The sequence below is a fragment of the Podarcis pityusensis genome (assembly GCF_964106645.2).
Source record: "Podarcis pityusensis genome assembly, chromosome: 1".
NCBI classification, from domain to species: Eukaryota; Metazoa; Chordata; class Lepidosauria; order Squamata; family Lacertidae; genus Podarcis; species Podarcis pityusensis.
This window is the reverse complement of record NC_138028.1, coordinates 107,063,458-107,085,150: the sequence shown is the minus strand read 5'-3', so window position 1 is coordinate 107,085,150 and position 21,693 is coordinate 107,063,458. Positions and strand designations below refer to the sequence as shown.

Below are 21,693 nucleotides of genomic sequence, written 5' to 3'. Positions count from 1 at the left end.
TTGCACATGAACTTCTGCTAGTCTTTTCTAACTTTTATAGGGAGGCTACAAAAAATGATTGCTGCTTCCTGAAATTACCCCCCCCCCCCGTCTTTGATTTAGAAGGTTATATTATAGCATGATATACATGCAGGAACTCCCTTCTACCACCAACTTTTTGCTTGATTCTATATTTGGAATTGGAAGATGCTGATAGAAAGGTTCAAAAGCTGCAGAGAGAAGTTGATAGACTTACGGAGATTTGCTTCTTTCTGCGTGAAAGGAAAGTTAATCTCTGCTGCAAAACCTATGGTCATGAGTATACACAGAACAGGGCCTGTTACTCTGGTGGTATTCCATGGCTTCCCCCAAATAATTTTGGGAGTTGTGGTTAAGGGTGTTGAGAGTTGTTAGAAGACTAGTATTCCCCTTCCAGAGCTACAATTTCCAGAGTTCCTTCTGAAGAGGAATTGCCTGTTAAACACCTCCGGGAATTATAGCTCTGAGAGAGGACATAGAATCGCCACATATGGCCACATACAATTGTGTATGTTACCTCAGCAAAAGGAACGGCACACATTTCAGAAATAAAACGTTGGCTTCTTCTTTTTTAAAATCAATTTGTTAACATTTTATGTATTTGTGGTTTAGCTACTTGGAAATTAAATACATTGCTGCTTTTAAAAAAACACACACCAGAGGGATAACCCTACCCATGTTCTAAATATTATTTTTTAAAATGTACAGTGAATAATGTGTGCATGCAACATTGCTTTAAGAGAGCTGGTGAATTTCAAGATGAGTGGGATTATTGCCCGTTTTATTACCCTGCAGTTGGCCATTCTAGTATGATAGAACTTCTCAAACAAAATGAGGGGACTCTTGAGTGCTGCTGCTGTAATGATTTTCCTGAAAGAGAACCATTTGGGGAGGAAGATGAGGTAATTCAACCTCAGTGTGCCTGTCTAGCTGTATAAATAGATCACTGACACAACACCATTTTTTTTCAGCTGCAAAACTGAGAGGAAAACATGTCCCAAAAACTGAAGCATTGAACACTTGGCCTGTCCTTAAAGTTAGGGTAGAAAGTAGATGGAAAATGTGGATCAGCATGAGTCAAGCATCCCTTCCATGTTTTGTTTTTGTCTTGAGATGTTCAGTTTTTTTGCGTAGAGAGCTGCTTTCCTATCTCCCCTCCCTTTCAATTAGTGATAGGACTTATGCTTTGCCTGCAGACTTGCTTTGGTCAGAGGTGAACATACAGGCAAAAGTGTTTGAAAGTCCCAAGAATGTCTTGTGGAACCCATTATGCAGTCTTTCTGTTATCTGTATAGATTCTTCGTGCTTGAAAAGCCAGGCATTACTTGACCTCAGTAAGAGGCACTGTTCTGTAGATTAACAAAATCCAACTCAGCTCTTTAAAGCTTGGATCCTGAGTTGCTATTTGACTACAGCCCCTGTCAGCTCTGCCAGTACAGCCAGTGGCAAGGGATAGTCGAAGGGCAGAGAGACAAAAATTTTCATGAAATAATAATAATAATAATAATAATAATAATAATAATAATATTTATACCCCGCCCCATCTGGCTGGATTTCCCCAACCACTCTGGGCATCTTACAGCACATAAAAAATTGTAAAACATTAGACATAAAAATTTTCCGATACAAGGTTGCCTTCAGATGTCTTCTAAAAGTCAGATAGTTGACATCTGATGGGAGGGAGTTCCACAGGGCGGGCAGCACCATTGAGAAGGCCGTCTGTCATCTCCTTGACAAGATGCCAAGGAGCAATGCCAGGAAAACTATTTCAAAATAGTGAACTGGCCACAAAAACCATCATTGGGGGAGATAAAGGATTTTAACACAAGTTAGAGCTATTCTTTAGTGATGGCCTGAATAAATTAGATCATATGTCTCAAGGTGCGAAGCTTGCTTTGCTTATAAGGTGCTGTGGGACTTTGAGCAACTCCTATGGGAAGGGAATGCCCCAACCCCGCCCCTTCCAGATTCAATATATCTGCATTTGGTCCAGGAACTGGAGTGGAGTCCATTTGAACTCTTAAGTCAAATATCTAGGACTTGTAGCTTCCCAGGATGTACGTAGCAATTGCTTTTGTGTGGAAGTGGCCTTATCAACTTCTTGGAAAACTAGCCTATTGAGGAGACTGCCCTGGCCTTGTCCTTTATCTCTTTCTTTCCTTTTGCAAGCAAGCAGATGTTTGTGCGGGTGTTTTCTAAGAAGTGCATTCTGTGCACAGGGAGGAAATTTATGTCTGTTCTGAATAAACTGGGGGGTAGTGGAACAATCCATGACATTTTACAGGGTTCACCCCCCTCCCACACATTTCCTTTGTTGACATCTTGACCTTGGGCCTTGCAACATAACCATGGCCTATGTGCTCTTGCCTTGTTCATTTTCTTAAGTTATATCCTTTTAAGACTGGGTTGTTGAACTTTCTTGTTCTCTTAGGCAGGGTGAAATAACGAAGGGACCTCAAATATATTTATCATGTGCAAGAGCTCTTCTTAATGTGCTCTTGTCCATATAGGCACTTATTTACCATACAGCCCTATTTGGGACACATCTACTTGGTTACATCCACGCCATACATTTAAAGCACTATTATACCACAGTAACCTTGGGAACTATAGTTTGTTAAGGCTACCAGAAGCCTAACCTCTGTGTGGTCAGCAGACTTGGAACTACATTTCCCAGGTTTCTTCATGAATATTACACATTACACCTTGGTGCCGATGTAGTATATGTTGTTGTTAATGCTGCTGTTTGTCTGGTCTGGTAAAGATTGATGGACTGTCCATGAATATACAGTGGTACCTTGGGTTATATACACTTCAGGTTACATACGCTTCAGGTTACAGACTCCACTAACCCAGAAATAGTACCTCGGGTTAAGAACTTTGCTTCAGGATGAGAACAGAAATCGTGCTCTGGCGGCATGGCGGCAGCAGGAGGCCCCATTAGCTAAAGTGGTGCTTCAGGTTAAGAACAGTTTCAGGTTAAGAACGGACCTCCGGAACGAATTAAGTACGTAACCAGAGGTACCACTGTAGTGCTTTAAATGTGTGGGGTGGTCCTTTCCTTCCCTCCTTTTTTATTTTTTAAAGAACACCTGGTCTTTAGCATGGTGGCAGGAAGCTGTAACGGCTACTGGTTTCCACTTGTGATTTTCATGCCACTACTCTTTGGAATGTGGTAACTCAAACAGCCACGTAACTTGTCTTGACCCAGTACCTGAACTAATAAATGCCACACAAAATTACACAGTGGACATTGCAAAGCCCTATTACCCTAGCAGTTATGCTATGACACAGGTTGTAGCATTCATGCACACTTTAAAAACTTATCATTTTTGCTTACGTTCATTTTCTGTCTTGGCGCACACTCTTGTTTTTCCTGTGTATTTACTGAATGTGAAAAGAGTTCCCAGTTAGGGAATAGTGACAAAGCAGAGTAGAAAGTCCTGCCTGATTTGGATTAGGCCTGTTGTAGCCTTTTAATAGGGACGTGGGTGGCGCTGTGGGTTAAACCACAGAGCCTAGGACTTGCCAATCAGAAGGTTGGCGGTTCGAATCCCCGCGACGGGGTGAGCTCCCGTTGCTCGGTCCCTGCTCCTGCCTACCTAGCAATTTGAAAGCACGTCAAAGTGCAAGTAGATAAATAGGTACCGCTCCGGTGGAAAGGTAAACGGCGTTTCCGTGTGCTGCTCTGGTTTGCCAGAAGCGGCTTAGTCATGCTGGCCACATGATCCGGAAGCTGTACGCCGGCTCCCTCGGCCAATAAAGCGAGAGGAGCACCGCAACCCCAGAGTCAGTCACAACTGGACCTAATGGTCAGGGGTCCCTTTACCTTTACCCTTTTAATCTGTAAAAGCAGAATCTCCCAGTTGTGTTTGAACTTCACCGTCAAATAAATGGGTGGGGAGAGAAGAAGGTTCACCCTAACCCTAAGGAATCAGAAATATCCTGTGAAAGTTCACATATGAATTTTTTTTAACGTGTAAAATTGTTTTGTTATCAAGAGAAAATTGGCTTTGAAAGATCACATTGGTTCTCTTGTGGGTAGATGTTTCGGCAGCTTTTGTGCACCTTTGGTCTGGATGGCTGGCCAAGGTGTTGAGGGCCAAGATCAAAGGGTGGGGGGAAATGTCATTATCTAATGGTTCATTATGGTTATGTTAAGATCATTGCCATCAATTCCTGTTTGTGAGCTTCCCGTTTGGCGTTGGATCAGCCACGATGGCGAGCAGGATGCTGGGCTAAGAGAGGATCTTGGTCTGATCTGGCAGGGCTCCTCTTACCATTGGTGAATGCATTTCCTGTTCAGAAATTCTTATATCCTTCATAAAATGCAAAGTTATAACAGAGACAAAGTGGTTGTGCCCATCTCCCTTCCTGTGTGGCAGCAGCCTCCTAAGCCTGGGAGTAGGAAATGAGTTTGGTTGCAGTGGTCTGCTGTGATTCCATTCCCTCGCCTAGGTGTTCCACCCAGGAGCCGCTTAATCTGAAATGTATGTTCCCAAGGATGGGTTTGCAGGAAGGAATTGGGTTTTTGGTGGTGTGCCACCAGTCTTCCCAAAAGTCTCCTTGCCTGAACTTTGGCTAATGTTTGCAGGTCTCAAGACAATGTTAGGAACAGTATTTTATAATAAACTGATGACTGTAGCTCAGTCTTTCCCAAATGAATAATTTGTATTTAATGCATAAATGTTTGCAATCCTGGGGTTGTTGATTCTCATCCTACCCACCACTGCAATCAGACACCAATCCAGATCTAATGATTAGAAGAAGTTGTTAGATGGCCAGAATTTTCTATGGATAGATCAGACCCATTCCCCCCCCCTCGATATCAATACCTGATCCATTGCACATGAATTCAGTTATCATGAAAAGACTTAGAACATATGAATGCCTGAACTGTGTTCTAATTACTCCTCAGCTTGAGATGGATATTCCAATTTGTGTATTGAAATGGAGTGGAGGTGCCTTTCTCTAGATGAAAAGTGTTTTGGAATGATTGGTGGTGGTAGAACTGCCGTTAAAGAAAACAACAACAGCCCATTTGAATTACAGGCTGTATACTCGAAAATAAAACCTGTGCTGGAACTGAAAACCAGGGTCCATGCTGTGAATTATTTTTAGATGCTGCTTTGTGCAATTAGCTTTGTTTTGCTTAGTGACCATATGCTATTTTCCCCCTCCTGTTTAAGCCAGTATGGCTGCTATTAAAGCTAGATTGAAAAAAAAAGAATGAAAGAAATTGCTTTGCTTTGCTAACAAGACAAGTTGACTTGAATGGCTTTCCTTTCACCATTTCCAGAGGATGCTCAGTCATTTTGTTATATAAAAATATAACTGTGCTAAATATCTGTTTCGCTTCCAGCAATATTCTCAATGTTTTCCAAATGTGATATATGTGTCTCTCTGTGTTTAAAAAAACTACAAAAAAAAAATTTAGGTATGTGCCTTGGTTGGTGTGGCAACTGATCTTGCGAGGTATTGAACAGTGGCTGAAAGAATTTAACAGCTGGAGCTTTAGGGCATAATCCTGGAGATCCTTTTGGCTAAGAGACTGTATTATGGATGGGGGCACCTTGTGGCCCTGCATATGATGCCGGACTCCAGTTCCCATCAGGCCCAACCAGCATGGCAAGTGATCAGGGATGATGGGAGTTGCAGTCCAACAGCACAAGGCCACTGATTCCACATACCTGAGCTGTAGTGTTTGGTGGAAGCCCCGCTGTGCCACTGGATGTCAAGCTATGCTGCCTACATGGAATATAACCTGGTAGAACATGCCAGATACTGTGGATAGAGGAGCCATTCTGCTGGTGACTATATGCCAGTAGAATGGCCAAAAGGGGATGGTGTCATGGGGAGCATGCGCTTCATCTTATGTCTTCTATCCGTGTTCGCACACAAACCTGTTGAAGGTGCAACCATACCTATCATGTGTGCACACATACACATGAAAACACACACACACACACCAAATGGTAAGACTAATGATTTTAGAGCAGCTGGTGTGTCCTGGAAAGTTTAAGGGAACACTGTGTCCCTTTCAGGCGGCATCATAATCTTTCCCAATGTGTACATATATTAGATCAGATTTAAAGCTATATATTAATGAATAAATACAAATAAGAGCTGGTTGGGAGTCCATAGCACTGCTAATGAATGAAAAGATCCGCCTGGTATGTAAAGGTGAGACTTGTGTTGAAAACTGACCAAAGCACACCTGGATATTGTTTTGCTTCTCTCTGTTCTGTGTGATTCTTAATTAATTTGTAATGAAGTCTGTACATTTTTTAAAGCAGTGACTCCTCAACCATACTCTATTTGAAAATCCACTTCTGCTAGATGTGTTCTGGCTGGTTGCTTGCATAAAAACTAGCAAACTTTGCTTTCTTCCTGAAATAGTTGTAAAAAAAGATAAGATTTTGGTTTATCCTTTGGGTGGAGTATTTGTTGTATACACATGCATTCTCTTGTGTAACAATTGACTGCTATTGCCTTTTTAGCCTGTTGCAAAAGTGATAAGTGATAGATTGGCTGCTTTCCAGATGCAAACTGCTACGATAGGATTGAGCACTGCTTTCTCAGGAACATCTAGACTAGAAAGAAAGAGTGTAGAAGCATAAAATCTCCTGTAGGCAGTCTGTTGTGCTGGCTATTAGTAAAAAGTAAAGGTACCCCTGACCATTAGGTCCAGTTGTGGCCGACTCTAGGATTGCGGCACTCATCTCGCTTTATTGGCCGAGGGAGCCGGCGTTCAGCTTCTGGGTCATGTGGCCAGCATGACTAAGCCACTTCTGGCGAACCAGAGCAGCGCACGGAAATGCCGTTTGCCTTCCCGCCGGAGCGGTACCTATTTATCTGCTTGCACTTTTGACGTGCTTTTGAACTGCTAGGTGGTCAGGAGCAGGGACTGAGGAACAGGAGCTCACCCCGTCACGGGGATTCAAACCGCTGACCTTCTGATCGGCAAGTCCTAGGCTATGTGTGATGTGCTGGCTATTAGAGTTTTGCACAAATAGCGTACTTCAGATGATGTTGAAAACTGCAGTTAAGGAAAGGGGTCTGAATTGATAAACCACAGTTTGTGCGTGGATGGCAAACCAGAATCATAAACTATGGTTTGAAATTGGATTCAAAACAATGGTTTCGCTAAATATAGTTTGCATGTCATCTGAATTGACAAGATGTGTGGGATGCATTCTAGAGAATAGGCCTAATGTGATTGGGTAATTAGGTTTTACATCAGCAACGTTGACACCTTTATAGGATAGAGAGATTCTGAGTGGCTATGTATTATTTATTACTATTTAATGGGTTTCTAGCCTGCCATTTAGAGTATATACTCTTCCAGAGAAGGTTACAACAAATCAATAAAATACTACATTAAAATTCAAGGGTGATATCCAATACTAGTCATACTGAGAGTGGACCCATTGAAATAAATGAGCTTAAGTTACTTAAATTCATTGATTCCATGGTGCCTATTCTGACTTGGTTGGATAACACCCCAAGGTTTTAAAATGGCAGTAAAAACAGTTAACATAAAAATGTCAACCAATAGAACAGTTATTTTTAAATGGCCATAACAGCACCTCAGTGAAGCCAAAAACCACAATAAAAGAGACTTCTCCTTAACCTCTGTCCTGTGGGCCAATTTTAACCCCTCCAGGGTGTCCCAAGTTGGTCTGCAAGGCCATTTCTCACAGACCACAAGTAGCATCAGTTGGTGGGTGGGGTGAAATCCGGTTTCGGCTGGGTCTGCTGCTTCCCGGTCATCAGAGCAGAATTTAACCCCTACCTCTCAACTGATTCAGGAAGGGTCTTGCTTTGGAATCCCTTGCTAAAACAAATGGAGGGAAAAACACTTTTGTTTTGGCAGCACCTTTCAAGGCGTGCTTTGAAAGCTCAACTTTGGGACGTCAATGCACCTTGCATCTGATGTCATTGTAATGTCAAGTGATTGACAGTTTGGTGCCTCTACTCACCTGTCAGTTTTGGCTGCGAGGCCAATCCTTACAATGCACCTTGCATCTGATGTCATTGTAATGTCAAGTGATTGACAGTTTGGTGCCTCTACTCACCTGTCAGTTTTGGCTGCGAGGCCAATCCTGTAAGGATCTTGCCCAGGGAGCCCAAAAGGTTTTTCTTATGAAAATGATATACAGGTGGTACATGACCCCAGTCAAGCTTGCAGAAATTTATCGTTTGCCCGATAACAAATGCTGGAAATGTAAAGAAACTGAAGGTACATTCTTTCACCTTTGGTGGACGTGCCCAAGAATTAAGGCTTTCTGGGAGATGATATATAATGAATTGAAAAAGGTATTTAAATATACCTTCTTGAAGAAACCAGAGGCCTTTCTCCTAGGCATAGTCGGCCAATTGGTGCCAAAGGAGGACAGAACTTTTTTTATGTATGCCACAACAGCAGCAAGAATACTCATTGCAAAGTATTGGAAGACACAAGATCTACCCACTCTGAAAGAATGGCAGATGAAGCTGATGGACTATATGGAACTGGCAGAAATGACTGGCAGAATCCGAGACCAGGTAGAATAGTCGGTGGAAGAAGATTGGAAGAAATTCAAAGACTATCTACAGAAATATTGTAAAATTAATGAATGTTAGAATGATGTTGGATAGAAATTAAGTGGTTTCCAGCTGTAATGCTTTAAGGGAATATGAAAAATGGGTTGTTAATAGGCAAAAATCTAACGTTACTATTTTAAGACCAAAGATTAGGATAAATAAAGAGGGTAAGGATTTGCTGAACCAACAAATTGAACTGGAATACAAAAAAGGGAGGTATGAGGAGGTCCGGGAAACAAGCTAAGGAAAAATAAGTAATGGAAAAATTGAGTGGTTTTCAATCATTTTTATTTTGTATTTTCTTTTTCTTTTTCATTTTTATATTGTAACTTTGTATCTTCTTTTTCGTTTTCATTTTTATATTGTAATTTTCTGAAAATCTTAATAAATATCTTATTAAAAAAAAAAAAAGGTGTCTCACCCCTTCCCTAAAGAGTGGGGCCATGCATATTTCGGGGGAGGGGGGCATTTTTGAGATACCGAGGTCTTTTTGGTTTGCTCAAAACTTTCCAGAGTGGCTTCCCAACTCTTGGAAGTTGTTAAAGAGGTTGATGTATTTGTAATCTTTGGAAATAAAGACTTTGTGGCAATTTGTATTAGTTGCTGTTGAGCTCCGTTCAGTTTTGTGTACAAATATCACCCATTGTGAAGAGACAGCCCCACCCCCAAATGTTTGATTTACACACTCAAAAGCATAAAGTCATCAGAATGCACCAGCCTTCTTTGTAGTGTGAAATGTTGATAAGCTTGCAGTTTCTTCTCATTCTCCTCCTAGTGGCGCATCAATAAAACTGCTGGCACATTTGCAAAGCTTAGCAGGGTCTGGTATGGTTTTAAACTGAATGGGGAACCACATGCCGTGATTCCTGAATTGCAGGGGGTTGGACTAGATGCCCCTCGGGGGTCCCTTTCAGTTCTATGATTCTATGTCTCTCGGAGGGGAGAATGAGCCAAAAGTTGGCAGAGCCACTGAACCAAACTAATTTTTATTTTTCAAAAAATGATAATGCATTTGTTACATGTGTAAGTCGCCTAATGAAATGGTGTTTTCCTTCCTTCTTCCCCCATGCAGATGAGGAGCACAAACCTACCTTGATTAACTATGACTGTGTGTGTGAAGGCACGTCATGTGTGAACGGCGACCGCTGCAGAGGCCACCAGTGCTTTGCCTCTTTGAGCATCAACAATGGCGCTAAAGTGTATCAGAAGGGCTGCTTCCAAGTCTACGAACAAGGGAAAATGACATGTAAAACACCTCCTTCCCCTGATCAAGCGGTCGAATGCTGTCAGGGTAACCTGTGTAACATGAACATCACAGCACAGCTGCCGACGAAAGGTGAAAGTCTTATTCTCTGGCTTCCAGAAACAAATTTCATATTATTAACAAAGCGTTTCTTATAATAAGTTCAATGTCTTTGACTTGAGGTCTATGATGTTATGGGATCTGTGGCCTTGGAACGTGTGTGACATCTCCGGAAATGGAATACAGTGGTACCTCGGGTTAAGAACTTAATTCGTTCTGGAGGTCCATTCTTAACCTGAAACTGTTCTTAACCTGAAGCACCACTTTAGCTAATGGGGCCTCCCGCTGCCGCCACACGATTTCTGTTCTCATCCTGAAGCAAAGTTCTTAACCCGAGGTACTATTTCTGGGTTAGCAGAGTCTGTAACCTGAAGCGTCTGTAACCTGAGGTACCACTGTACATGAAAGAGAAGGGAGGAAAAGTTGGTTTTGGTGTGTGGAAGCGTATTGACCAATAGTGATTATTTGGAAAATTACGGACCTCAATCTCCGTGTGAGAGGCAAGTGTATAGGCCTCTCCAGGCGTTACAGATAGGGGTAAGTGGACATGTGAGGGGTGTGGCAGGAATTAGTGTTCTAGATCTTGCCTCCCAAGTTGGAGAGTTCTTGAAGCAAGAAGCTCCTGTATCTGTGGAGGCTCTCCACACTGGAAAATCAGGGTTTTATAAAACACAGGGAGATTCCACAGCTACAAAACTGCTCCCTACAGGAACCAGGAGTAGCTTATACTGTATGAAGAACAAACTGAAATCTAAAACCGAAGATGACATGGAAGTTGGTGGGACTATGAAGTTAACAAACCAGGTGGGATACAAGTGGAAGGGCCCTTCCACACTTCCTATTCATAGTGGTATAGTTGCTACCACATAAGGTCCTTAAGGGGTGTGACCACAACCCTGGAACTTTTCTCAGTTCAGGCACAACTCACCATTAGTGTGGAGAAGAAAACCGCTCTCTAATAACAATGTCATGTGACCAGAGATGCAGGCAATCGGTTCCAAATTCATTCTTGAAAACATTAACTCAAAGAGCAGTTGTACCACTTATATCAATCTTTATTACGGTCCAGAGACCCAACAAATCATTACAAATCAATACAAAATTCATACAGCCTACCTTCAAGTTAACCAAGCATTTTGTTCAGAATTTAGTCTTATAAATGATAAGTGCAGAAAGGCCCTAAAAAAGAGGCACGTTGTGAGGTACCCGTGGGACCATCAACTTCCAGTTGTTGGAGAAAAGCTTGGTAGGTTCAGACCTGGCCTGGATGGGTGATCGGTTGGAATCCATGTGGACTTCCATGATGTCAGAAAGGAGAATATAAATGTAAGAAAATAAATACATAATTAAAAATAAGGAATATAGAGTATTGTATTCTGTCAGAGCACAGGATGCAAGTATCCATGGAAGAGCTGGGCTCGCAAAGTTCAAGAGCTCCAGCTGGGTTCCCATTTATTCTGCTGGGCTGTTTTTCAGAGTCTACCAGATATTGGAGTTAACACCAGAGCTGGAAAGACAGATTTCACACTTTTAGGTTATAGCTTCTCATTTTTTTGATGGCCAGGAGCCGAGTCTCCCTCCTCCCCAAAGCCTTCTTCAGCACACTGAGTCCTTCTGAGACAGCAGAATTCTCCATTTAAATTGTGTGGGGTTTTTAAAATAAGGATTTACAATAAATGTACACAAGCGAGTGTCCTTCTATCTTTCTTTTCAATGGACTTTTGTCAAAATTCCCAGCGTTTAAGATTTGACTTACCTTCTGTTCTTTCTTTTTGTTTTTATGTGAAGGGCACCCACTTCAAGGGGAAGCTGTGGGTTACACCACGGAAACACTTATCATATTTGTCGTAGCATCAGTTCTGGCACTCCTGATATTTTCTGCAGTGACGTTGCTGATCATCCGAAAAGTGAAACAGTACCATATGGAAAGGCTCAATTCAAGGGATCCAGAATATGGAACCATTGAGGGACTCATAGCATCAAACGTTGGTGACAGCACCCTGGCAGTAAGTAAATCTTGTCTGTTGTTAATGCCTATGAAAGCATTCTGCTGTTTTTATTTTTTGACCAGACTGCCAAAAATGTTACTTGTGAAAAGTGAACACTACGCACAGTCTCCTCTCAACTACCTTTTTATAAGCTTGGAGTAGGCATTGCCCACTCTCTTAAAAACTAAAATGTCATTAGGAGCTGAATTCTGTTCCCACCACCACCTTCTGTGGATTATTTTTAATGCTCGCTTAAGAAGATCCCTGTTGGCTTAAGACAAAACCTTGTCCAGCCCACTGACCTGTTCTCACAGTGGCCAACCAGATACCTATGGTTATCCTGCAAACAGGATGTGAGCGCACTCCCCATTTCTGATTCTGATTCTCAGCAGAGGGGTCTGAGACGTTCAGCTTTACTGGGAGAATTATGACACAGGGAGGAAGTCTGATGATTGAGCTCATTCATTCTTGTATGTCTTCTGGTGCTTTAATTAGAAGTGAGTTAACCACGATGTGCAAGTGGTGTGTTTATACAGTTGATAGCATGAACATATATTAGTGTTGGCATGGCGCAAGGGCCTCAAGACTGCTGTACAAGTGGTACCTCTACTTACGGATGTAATCCGTTCCAGGGTGCCGTTCACAGTCCGAAAAGTAAGTAGAGCGCTGCTTCCTCGCGTGACACAATAGAGCGCTCCTGTGCATGCGCGAAACACGCAGAATGCTTCTGCGCAGGCGCGCATGGCGAAACCCGGAAGTATACACTTCCGGGGTTGCCATGTTTGCAACCTGAAAATCTGCAACCTGAACCTAACGCAGCTAGAGGTATGACTGTATATTTTGAAGGCAGGATCAGTAGGATATCCATCATTCCTTTGGTAAATGCTCTAAAACTGAACATATAAATTGTTTTGCTGCCACCTTGTGGTTATACCTGAGTGATTTAAAATGCATTTTTTAGTACAAGATTGTAGTAGAATTATACAAATCCTTTTCCTGTTGAGTTAATGACACTTGCTAATATCGCTATATCAAAGGTGTGTTCACACACACACACACACACACACACTTTATTTATTTACAGATTTTGTTATTCTGAGTGGCTTTAAGAAAGGTTTTCTACTCAGTGCTTAAGTCCAAAACAGGAAGTTTCTAAGTTCAGTAACCTCTTTGAGCTTTAACAGTTGTAACCCTATATATTTATTTTCAGAGATAAGCTGTGTTGAGTTATTCCTTGGTCACTGTGCGTAGGCATGTAGCCGTATTTTGACTGCTTTATCAAATCCTATTAAAAGTATCTAAGGGTGGCATTCCTTTTAGGAACTCTTACACGTATTTTTGCTTAAGGGTGAGTCTAATAAAAATAATGATAATGAGAATAATGTAATTAATTATAATTAATAATTAAAGCAGTGTTTATTGAACTTCATATCTCCCCCCCCCCTTTTGATGAAGTCACCACTCCAAAATGCCACAGTTCTAATAAACTAGTTATAAAAAGATGAGCTTCCCAACCAAGAGGGAACATCAGTCCGCCCCCACATTCCCCCAGTGGCATAAATTATATAAAACTCTGCTGAGTAGGAGCAGTTCTCCAAATTGGGTGATAAACTGCATTAAAACCTGAATAGACAGTTAGAAGGGGATTACATTTCAGTAATCTCTGCGTTAAGCCAGTCACAAAAGCTTTCAGGCATTACAATGAAGATTTGCATTACAATGAAGAATAACCCCACTTGAGGAGGAGGAGGGGCCAGCAGGGGGTGAGTGTGTCAAGCTCTGCTCCCCTCGTCCTCCTTCACAGTTCCCATCACTTTCCAACATGTGGAAGGCAAAGGTCTGTGTTGGAGAACCTTCTGCATCTCGTGCATGTTCATAGAATCATGGAACTGTGGAATTGGAAGGGACCACGAGCGTCATCTAGTCCAACCCCCCGCAATGCAGGAATGTTTTGCCCAGTGTGGGCTCAAACCCACTACCCTGAGATTGGGAGTCTCATGCTGTACCGACAGAGCTATCCCAATGGATACTTCTTGTGCCTTTTTAGAACCCAGGAAAACCTGTACTGAAGACTCCCTGCTGCAGACACTTTCTCTCTTAATAGTTGGTAATTGGGGTCCTTGTCTCCCCAATGCCCTGCCCATGTGTTACTTGAACTCTTCATTGTAGTGCCTGAAGGGGGCTAGCATGTGTTCACACAACCTATATGTACTTTTTTTTCAACACATGTATGGCTGCGTATATGTTTTCAGTAAACCCTGGAGTTCAGCTCTTACTGGTTTGGATGGTGGATGTCTTTTAAAAATATATATCAACTATACAGTGGTACCTCGGGTTAAGAACTTAATTCGTTCCAGAGGTCCGTACTTAACCTGAAATTGTTCTTAACCTGAAGCACCACTTTAGCTAATGGGGCCTCCTGCTGCTGCCGCACCGCCGGAGCACTATTTCTGTTCTCATCCTGAAGCAAAGTTCTTAACCTGAAGCACCATTTCTGGGTTAGCAGAGTCTGTAACCTGAAGCGTATGTAACCTGAAGCGTATGTAACCCGAGGTACCACTGTACTCTAATTGCAAAGTAATGTAGATTACTGTTTTGGAAGGTCTGGAATTATTAGCCTACCGTTCCCTAGCAGGAAAAGTTCCCTTTTGTGGTGCAGAAAACCTGGGAGCAAATTGTAGCTCCACCTTATATCTGTTTCTGTGCATTTTTTAATTTGCAATTTTTTTCCTGAGTTACTCCGTGCTCTCACATTTGATCTGTAATTTGTGTTCCAAGCTGCTCTGTACAAACAAAACTACGTGCTCTCCATTCACTAGGAAAACAGCTATAGCCTCCCCTCCCCTTTGGGTCAAAGTGGATGCAATTTACAGGTACAGAGGCCATTGCAGAGTGGATTAAGCCTTCCAAACGGCAGACAAATAGGTCCCTGAGTGCAATGTAAATGGAAGAAAAATGCCTTCAATAAATGAATTGAAGGGAGGGAGGTGGCAGAATGCCAACTTCTGTTCCATTTCAATTCTAGTTCCAAATATGTGGTCTTCTTTTTCACACAGGATTTGTTGGACCATACCTGTACATCCGGAAGTGGCTCTGGCCTTCCTTTCCTGGTACAAAGAACGGTGGCTCGGCAGATTACGCTGTTGGAGTGTGTGGGTTAGTAATCTTATTCTACCTGGGACAGGGCCCTGAGGATTCCTCTGTGTTGTGTGCACATATGAGTGCGTGCTGTGGAGGAGGGTGCGATCCTGTACACATCAACCTGGAAGCAAGTCCCATTAAACTCAAAAAGGGTTTACTTCTGAATAGAGACGTATAGGATTGCACTGTAAAAAACAACAACAGTGTGTCTGTGTTTCAAAGAGAGGCCAAATGGTTAAACGGCTAGTCTGTATTGAGTCGCGAGTGGAATCTTTGGACAGGAAGTCCCTTCTGTGTAACGCCAAGAGCCTCAAAGGTGTCGTGTGTCCCATTACTCTGGATTACACCTGTTGCTGATGAACATGTGCCAAAGGCGAGGTAAAGAAACGAGAGACCAGCGTCAGTCGTGTGAGGCTGCCAAGGAGAGCAGGTGGCACTGTGTTGAATTAAGCTTATTTTAGTCTGCTTGGGATGAACCCAGGGTCCCCAGTGTCCAGCTCACGTACTGCTCCCTTCTACTGTGTCGCCTTCATTTACCACATACATCAATGCATTATTACTGTTATTATGTCTTTTACTTCCTACGTGGCAAACAGGCGACGCTATTTTCATGAGTAAATCAGTTAGCAAGTCTCTCCTGCTCAGTGGTAGAGTGTGTACTGTGTATGCATTTGCCCACAGTTTCCAATCTTTGACCTCACCTGTTGAATTATTTTCAGTACAAGGGCTGGGGGTGGGTGGGGATGGCAGCTCCACTTGGTAAACTCCTGGAGGGTAGGCAGTACTGTGGGCAGATGGTAAGAATATAAGGCATATGAGATTCAACTTCCAAAAGCAGCCACACAGTTAACACGCACCTGACTCAGAATCTTCAAAGTTCCTATGGCGGGGTATTGGTGGAACTGATATCAGCATTCCCAGTGCTCCAAGCCTTTAGTAACTGCTGGTGCCTGCTTGCTGAAATAGAAAGATATGGGAAGTACAGCCAGGGATTTATTTATTTCAGATGTTTCAGAGCTAGCTGTCAAGCCTATAGCTTTCCTAAAGCTGCTTCCGTTAATAACAAATGCACGGTTTTGTTAAACAAACACAGAAACATAAAAATTGCAACGGTACAGCTGGTTTAAATGTACTGTATACAATCAACACCTGTAAGAAAAACAAAACAAAACACCCAATTAGCGCCTCTAAAATGAAGCATTTCATTAAAAGCCAAGGAAAACAAGTGGGTATTAAAAAAAAAAAAAAACTTTCTGTAAACCTCTGAACCAAAGGAGTCAGCCATATAGCCCTTGGAAGGAAATTGTACAGAAGAGGGGCCACCACGAAAAAGGCCTAAATTGATCTCAGAGCCATGTGCCTCTGAAGTTGGTCTTAAAACTTCCGTTATTGGTAATATTTGGCCAAAGTCCTTGCTATGTTTCCTCTCCACCCAACTACATCCTGAAGTTGGAATCTCTTGCCTTGGAGCCTGAGCACCATGAACGGTTTGTTTTTAAAGTGCCTTAAAATGTTGATTTAGTTTCATGTCTCTGCTCTGGTCTAGCCTGGAACCATCCTACTATTTGCTTAATGAAGACTGCTGCTCAAATCCCATGTATCTGTTTGCCTGTTCTAGGGAAAGGTCGTTACGGTGAGGTCTGGAGAGGACAGTGGCAAGGAGAAAATGTTGCAGTAAAGATATTTTCTTCCCGAGACGAGAAGTCCTGGTTCAGGGAAACGGAATTGTACAATACTGTGTTGCTGAGACATGAAAACATTTTAGGTGAGCGATATTTTCTTAATGGCTTTTGTATACAGATAAGGGCGTTGGGAGCATTAAAAAAGACCTGGACCCTGAGTCTGCTGAACGCTGTAGTGCAAGGCTTTCTCCATCCCCTTTTAACTAAGTTTTTATCCACCTTAATCAAGAAAAACTTGACTCCTGCAGAAATATATCCTTGCATTCGGTTTTCTGTTAGCAAAACCATACTCATGAGCAGGATTCCCCCACCGGCCAAATACCATATGTGCACCATGATAAAAATGTTTTTAAGTATACCTCTGTGTAATCCTATGTATTAAGCATTATGTCATTTCAGTACACATTTCCATTGCAGATAAGATGAAGCAGACTGTTAAAAACAGACTATATTTGCTAGAGATGGGGAACATTTTCCAGTCCACCAGCCTCATCCTGTCATGGGCAACCATCTAGGGACTGTATGCTGGTGCTTGGTTGGGACCAGAGACATAGCAACTGATGCGGTTCTTAAATGTTGTACATTCCAACCCATGCAAAAATTTCTAAATGCCCCCCATGTATGTGTGCATACATATACTAGCATCGTATCTGTCCATCCAGGCAAGCAATAAGTATCACATTTTAAAGACACATTCCAGGCAGGTGAAACCACTTGAGGAGAGCACAGGATGAGGCTGTTGTGCGGTTTGTCCTTCAGAGGAGCTGTGGTTTGTGGCTTGCCCCTGTGGGTCTGAGGTTCCCTATCCCCATGGAGTACATACAGAAGAGACCATACATTCAGAAGAGACCATACATTTAAAGCAGTAGCGTACCACTTTAATCAGCCATACTTTCCCCCAGAGAATTCTGGGAGCTGTAGTTTGTTAAGAGAACTGAGAGTCCCCTGTTCCCCTCACAGAGCTACAATTCTCAGAGTTCTCTGGGACGCAGGATTGACTGTTAAGCCACTCTGAGGACTGTAGTTCCGTGAGGGGGAGTAACAACTCATGGCACCCTTAACAAACTACAGCTCCCAGGATTCTTTGGAGGAAGCTGCGATCCTGCTTTAAATGCGTAGTGCAGCTGAGGCCTTGGTAGGCATGGGTTCAGAGTACAGTGGTACCTCGGGTTAAGTATTTCATTCGATCCAGAGGTCCGTACTTAACCTGAAACTGTTCTTAACCTGAAGCAGCACTTTAGCTAATGGGGCCTTTTGCTGCTGCCACGCTGCCGGAGCACGATTTCTGTTCTCATCCTGAAGCAAAGTTCTTAACCTGAAGCACTATTTCTGGGTTAGCAGAGTCTGTAACCTGAAGCATATGTAACCTGAAGCTTATGTAACCCGAGGTACCACTGTATTGACAGCAATGGACTTGTATGTGCATTGCCATTTTGTAGACTGTTACGCTTTTTCAGTCAAGCTAAGATTGTGGGTTTGAAAGCTAGAATTTAACACTGAGGAAAACGACACTGCAGCCTGCATCTTGCATGGCCTAATTCTGGAGAGAGTTTAGATAGTGAGGGAAAGGAAACCCCTGATCTTTTCACCTGGTGTTTCTTCTCCTTCTTTCAGGGTTTATTGCCTCAGATATGACCTCTCGGAATTCCAGCACTCAGTTGTGGCTAATCACCCACTACCATGAGATGGGCTCTTTGTATGACTATCTGCAACTCACGACGCTCGACACAGTGAGCTGCCTGCGGATAGTCTTGTCTATAGCTAGTGGCCTTGCACATTTGCACATAGAGATATTTGGGACCCAAGGGAAACCTGCCATTGCTCACCGAGACTTGAAGAGTAAAAATATCCTGGTTAAGAAAAACGGACAGTGTTGCATAGCAGACCTAGGTGAGTGGTTTTCCCTTCTCCTTCTTTTTTGCATTTTAAATATACAGTCCTCAAATAACCCGATGCAATTCTTGAGGACCTTTCTTTATTTGGATTTAAGAGTTTATTTGGGGGGGGGGATTGTTCTTCATCCACTAGAGGGCGCACATCATTTTTAAGTCTCACTCCTGTCTGTGGAATCTTGCATACTATTTTCTGATGTTGTTTGTACAGCCCTGTAAAGGATATCCTTCATACGTGGTTTTAGAGACACATGTGTTGGAGTAAATAAAAAATCAGGAGGGGAAGAACCACCAATGGCATCATGAATGAAGGCTTTTTTTGTCTTTAAGACAGCAGCTAGAGTATTTGCTACCGCTGCCATTGCCCTTAGGTGTGATTCTAGGTTTCAGCTTAGAGTCTTGGTACTGCTCTGGGACAAGGGTCCAACTGTGATTATAGCTTCCTTTGAGCCCAGCCTGTTATCATTTGGGATGATGTTCTGTCTTGTTGGGGTTGATATTTCCCAACACCTCCCAGGTCCAGTTTAACACTGCCACCTACTGGCTAAATTAAAGTGTGGGTTGGCTATTCTGCGATAGAGGCATCAGGGATTTACGGCACTTCAAAGGCAGAAGCAGGCGAGCCTATGAACCTGGCTTTTGGATTGTCATGCTCACACTCTTGCCTTGCCCTCCCATACTGCACTGCTCATTAGATGGGAGCAAAACCACCCCAGGTCCATGGGGATTGTGGGTAATAGAAGCATCTGCACTGCAGATCTGCACTGGCACTATGACATGTAGGGCTGAGGATTGGAGTGATCATTCTGTGATACTATGGCAGTGGACAAAGCTGCATTGTAACTTTTGAATAAATGTTTTAATATTGAAAATGCAGCATAGAATCTCTTATGTCTCCTGTCAGAAGGGCAATCCCCGTATTCACCACATCTAAACAGGACACTTTAAACTATGAATAAGCCAAGGGACCTTATGTGTGATATATTATTTGCACTGCCCAAATGATAGCCTGTCAATTGGATTGCCTGTCCCATGCAGGATTGTATCTTTCTGAAAACTTTGTGTGCATGGATCTTGCAATCCCTTTAAATTTATATGGGGCTGCTTAGTTACTGTATACAGTTGTCCCCTTCAACAAATATTTAATTGGCATATCTGAGATACAAAGTAAAGATGTTTTCACTTTTAAGTGCTCCATGTTGCCCAGCAATATTTATATTGATGATGGGCTCATGAAAGGTCTGTTTGTCTGGCCTTTGCTTTACTGTAAACTGTCTTTCGTTTTTCGGTGGTTGTTAGTTTACTTACTTAAAATTGCTGCTATTTGAAGGCTGCAGTGTAATATATGTCAATTTTAAGCTATTTGGTGGTTGGAGCAGAATGCAAACTGTGTAGCGTAGTTTGCATACTGTATTTTTTTAAGGTGTTTACTTTCTGGTGACCATATGTGTCTGTGGTTTATTTTTGGAAGGTGTTTGATTTGACCCATTTTTACGGTCACAGTTGTCCTTGCGTTAGCCTTCGCCGCACTTTTGGTTTCATCAATTTCCTCAAAAGCTCACCTTGAACCTTGGGAGTTAAGATTTATCCCCACCCCACACCCCCTTACAGCAGATGTGTGAACAGGATAATGGCTATGTAGCACTCAGTCTGCTGGACCACAATATATTCCCACCACATAAATGCTAGTCTTGTGGTGTTGTGTTGTCACTGTGTAGATTTGCTACGACTGGGTGTTGTTGTTTTTTAGAGTGGCTTTACAAAGGTCTTCCTAATCTCTTAGAGTAGGTATAGGGGAAAGGGCCATATCCCAGTGCTTACCATGCAGGAGATCTCAGGTTCAAAACCATGACACGGTGGCACTTTGTAGCTGGAAAATATATGGCAGTGGTAACAGGTGGGCTCCCCTCGAGCTGAAAGACCAACACTGACTTCACAGCTCTTCTGTTTGCAATTACAGGCCTCGCAGTCATGCACTCTCAAAGCACCAATCAGTTGGATGTAGGAAACAATCCCCGTGTGGGTACCAAGCGCTACATGGCACCAGAAGTCTTAGATGAAACCATCCAAGTGGACTGCTTTGACTCTTACAAACGGGTTGATATCTGGGCATTTGGACTGGTCCTTTGGGAAGTAGCCAGGCGTATGGTCAGCAATGGTGAGTATCTGTTCCTTTCTAGAATTAGTTACATTAATCCACTGGCCACTAAAGGTGAAAAGCTTCTCTTGTATCTTCCTTAGTAGTAAGTGGTTTCAAGTTTTCTCTCCTGGTATTTGCGCCTTAAATTGCACTGAACTCCTACCTACTTTGCAGGATTTCGGCTGCCACTTTTCTTGACATGCCTCTTGCCCCCCCCCCCTCCCGCCCCATATACTATTTCAAATTGGGTGTGTGTGTGTGTGTGTGTGTGTGTGTGTGTGTGAAAGTAGGTACGTTATGAATTCCAAGTCAAATTCCAATGTTCTTTATTATGTTCGCCGCCAACTGCATTAAAAAAGAAAGGTGAGGTGGTATAAAGAAACTCATAGATCACAACAGATTTCTCAGCTTATGACAGTGGGTCAAAGCTGTTCAGATTACCCCACTTGCCTTTACAATATCTCTGTTTAAGCATTCATTCATTCAGTTTATATAGCTGAAACTTAAACATGGGACCACATTGAGGTGTACCTTAAATGATCAGGAGGGGGCCAGCAAGTTCTGTAAAGGGAAAAGCTGGTACTCCTCCAGATGTTTTGGACTATATCTCTCACCAGCCACAGTCAGTAAACACTTTCCTTGATAATTAATATTTCACTGCTAAAGTTCTAAGTAAGGCAAGGAAATCCCCTTGGGGTTTCATGGAATCCCATGCCTGTGGCAGGGAGAATCCATCCTTACAGCAACATGGCTTAAGGAGGATTGCTTTGCCCTCCTACTGAGGCATGGCCTGACAGCCGAATAATGGAGATGGATTTGCCATGGAGAAGACTCCTCTTTTCTTTTCTTTTTGGTAGCATCAGCTTTTTTTCTTTTCTTTTTTTTGGTAGCACCAGCACTAGTACTGGGTCGGTGGCATTTTAAACAATGTGTATGTACAATC

General features: G+C 42.6%; 1 protein-coding gene across 3 annotated transcripts in view; it reads left to right on the top strand.

Moving 5' to 3' along the window:
* ACVR1 (activin A receptor type 1) overlaps positions 1-21,693 on the top strand; it is a 71,395-nt gene that overhangs the window by 38,481 nt on the left and 11,221 nt on the right. For all 3 annotated transcript variants that reach the window (XM_081007676.1, XM_081007674.1, XM_081007675.1), the window contains exons 3-8: positions 9,677-9,940; positions 11,696-11,913; positions 14,952-15,051; positions 16,655-16,801; positions 18,333-18,608; positions 20,571-20,768. In XM_081007676.1, coding sequence (XP_080863802.1) covers positions 9,677-9,940; positions 11,696-11,913; positions 14,952-15,051; positions 16,655-16,801; positions 18,333-18,608; positions 20,571-20,768 — 1,203 coding nt within the window. The remainder of the gene's footprint in view (positions 1-9,676; positions 9,941-11,695; positions 11,914-14,951; positions 15,052-16,654; positions 16,802-18,332; positions 18,609-20,570; positions 20,769-21,693) is intronic.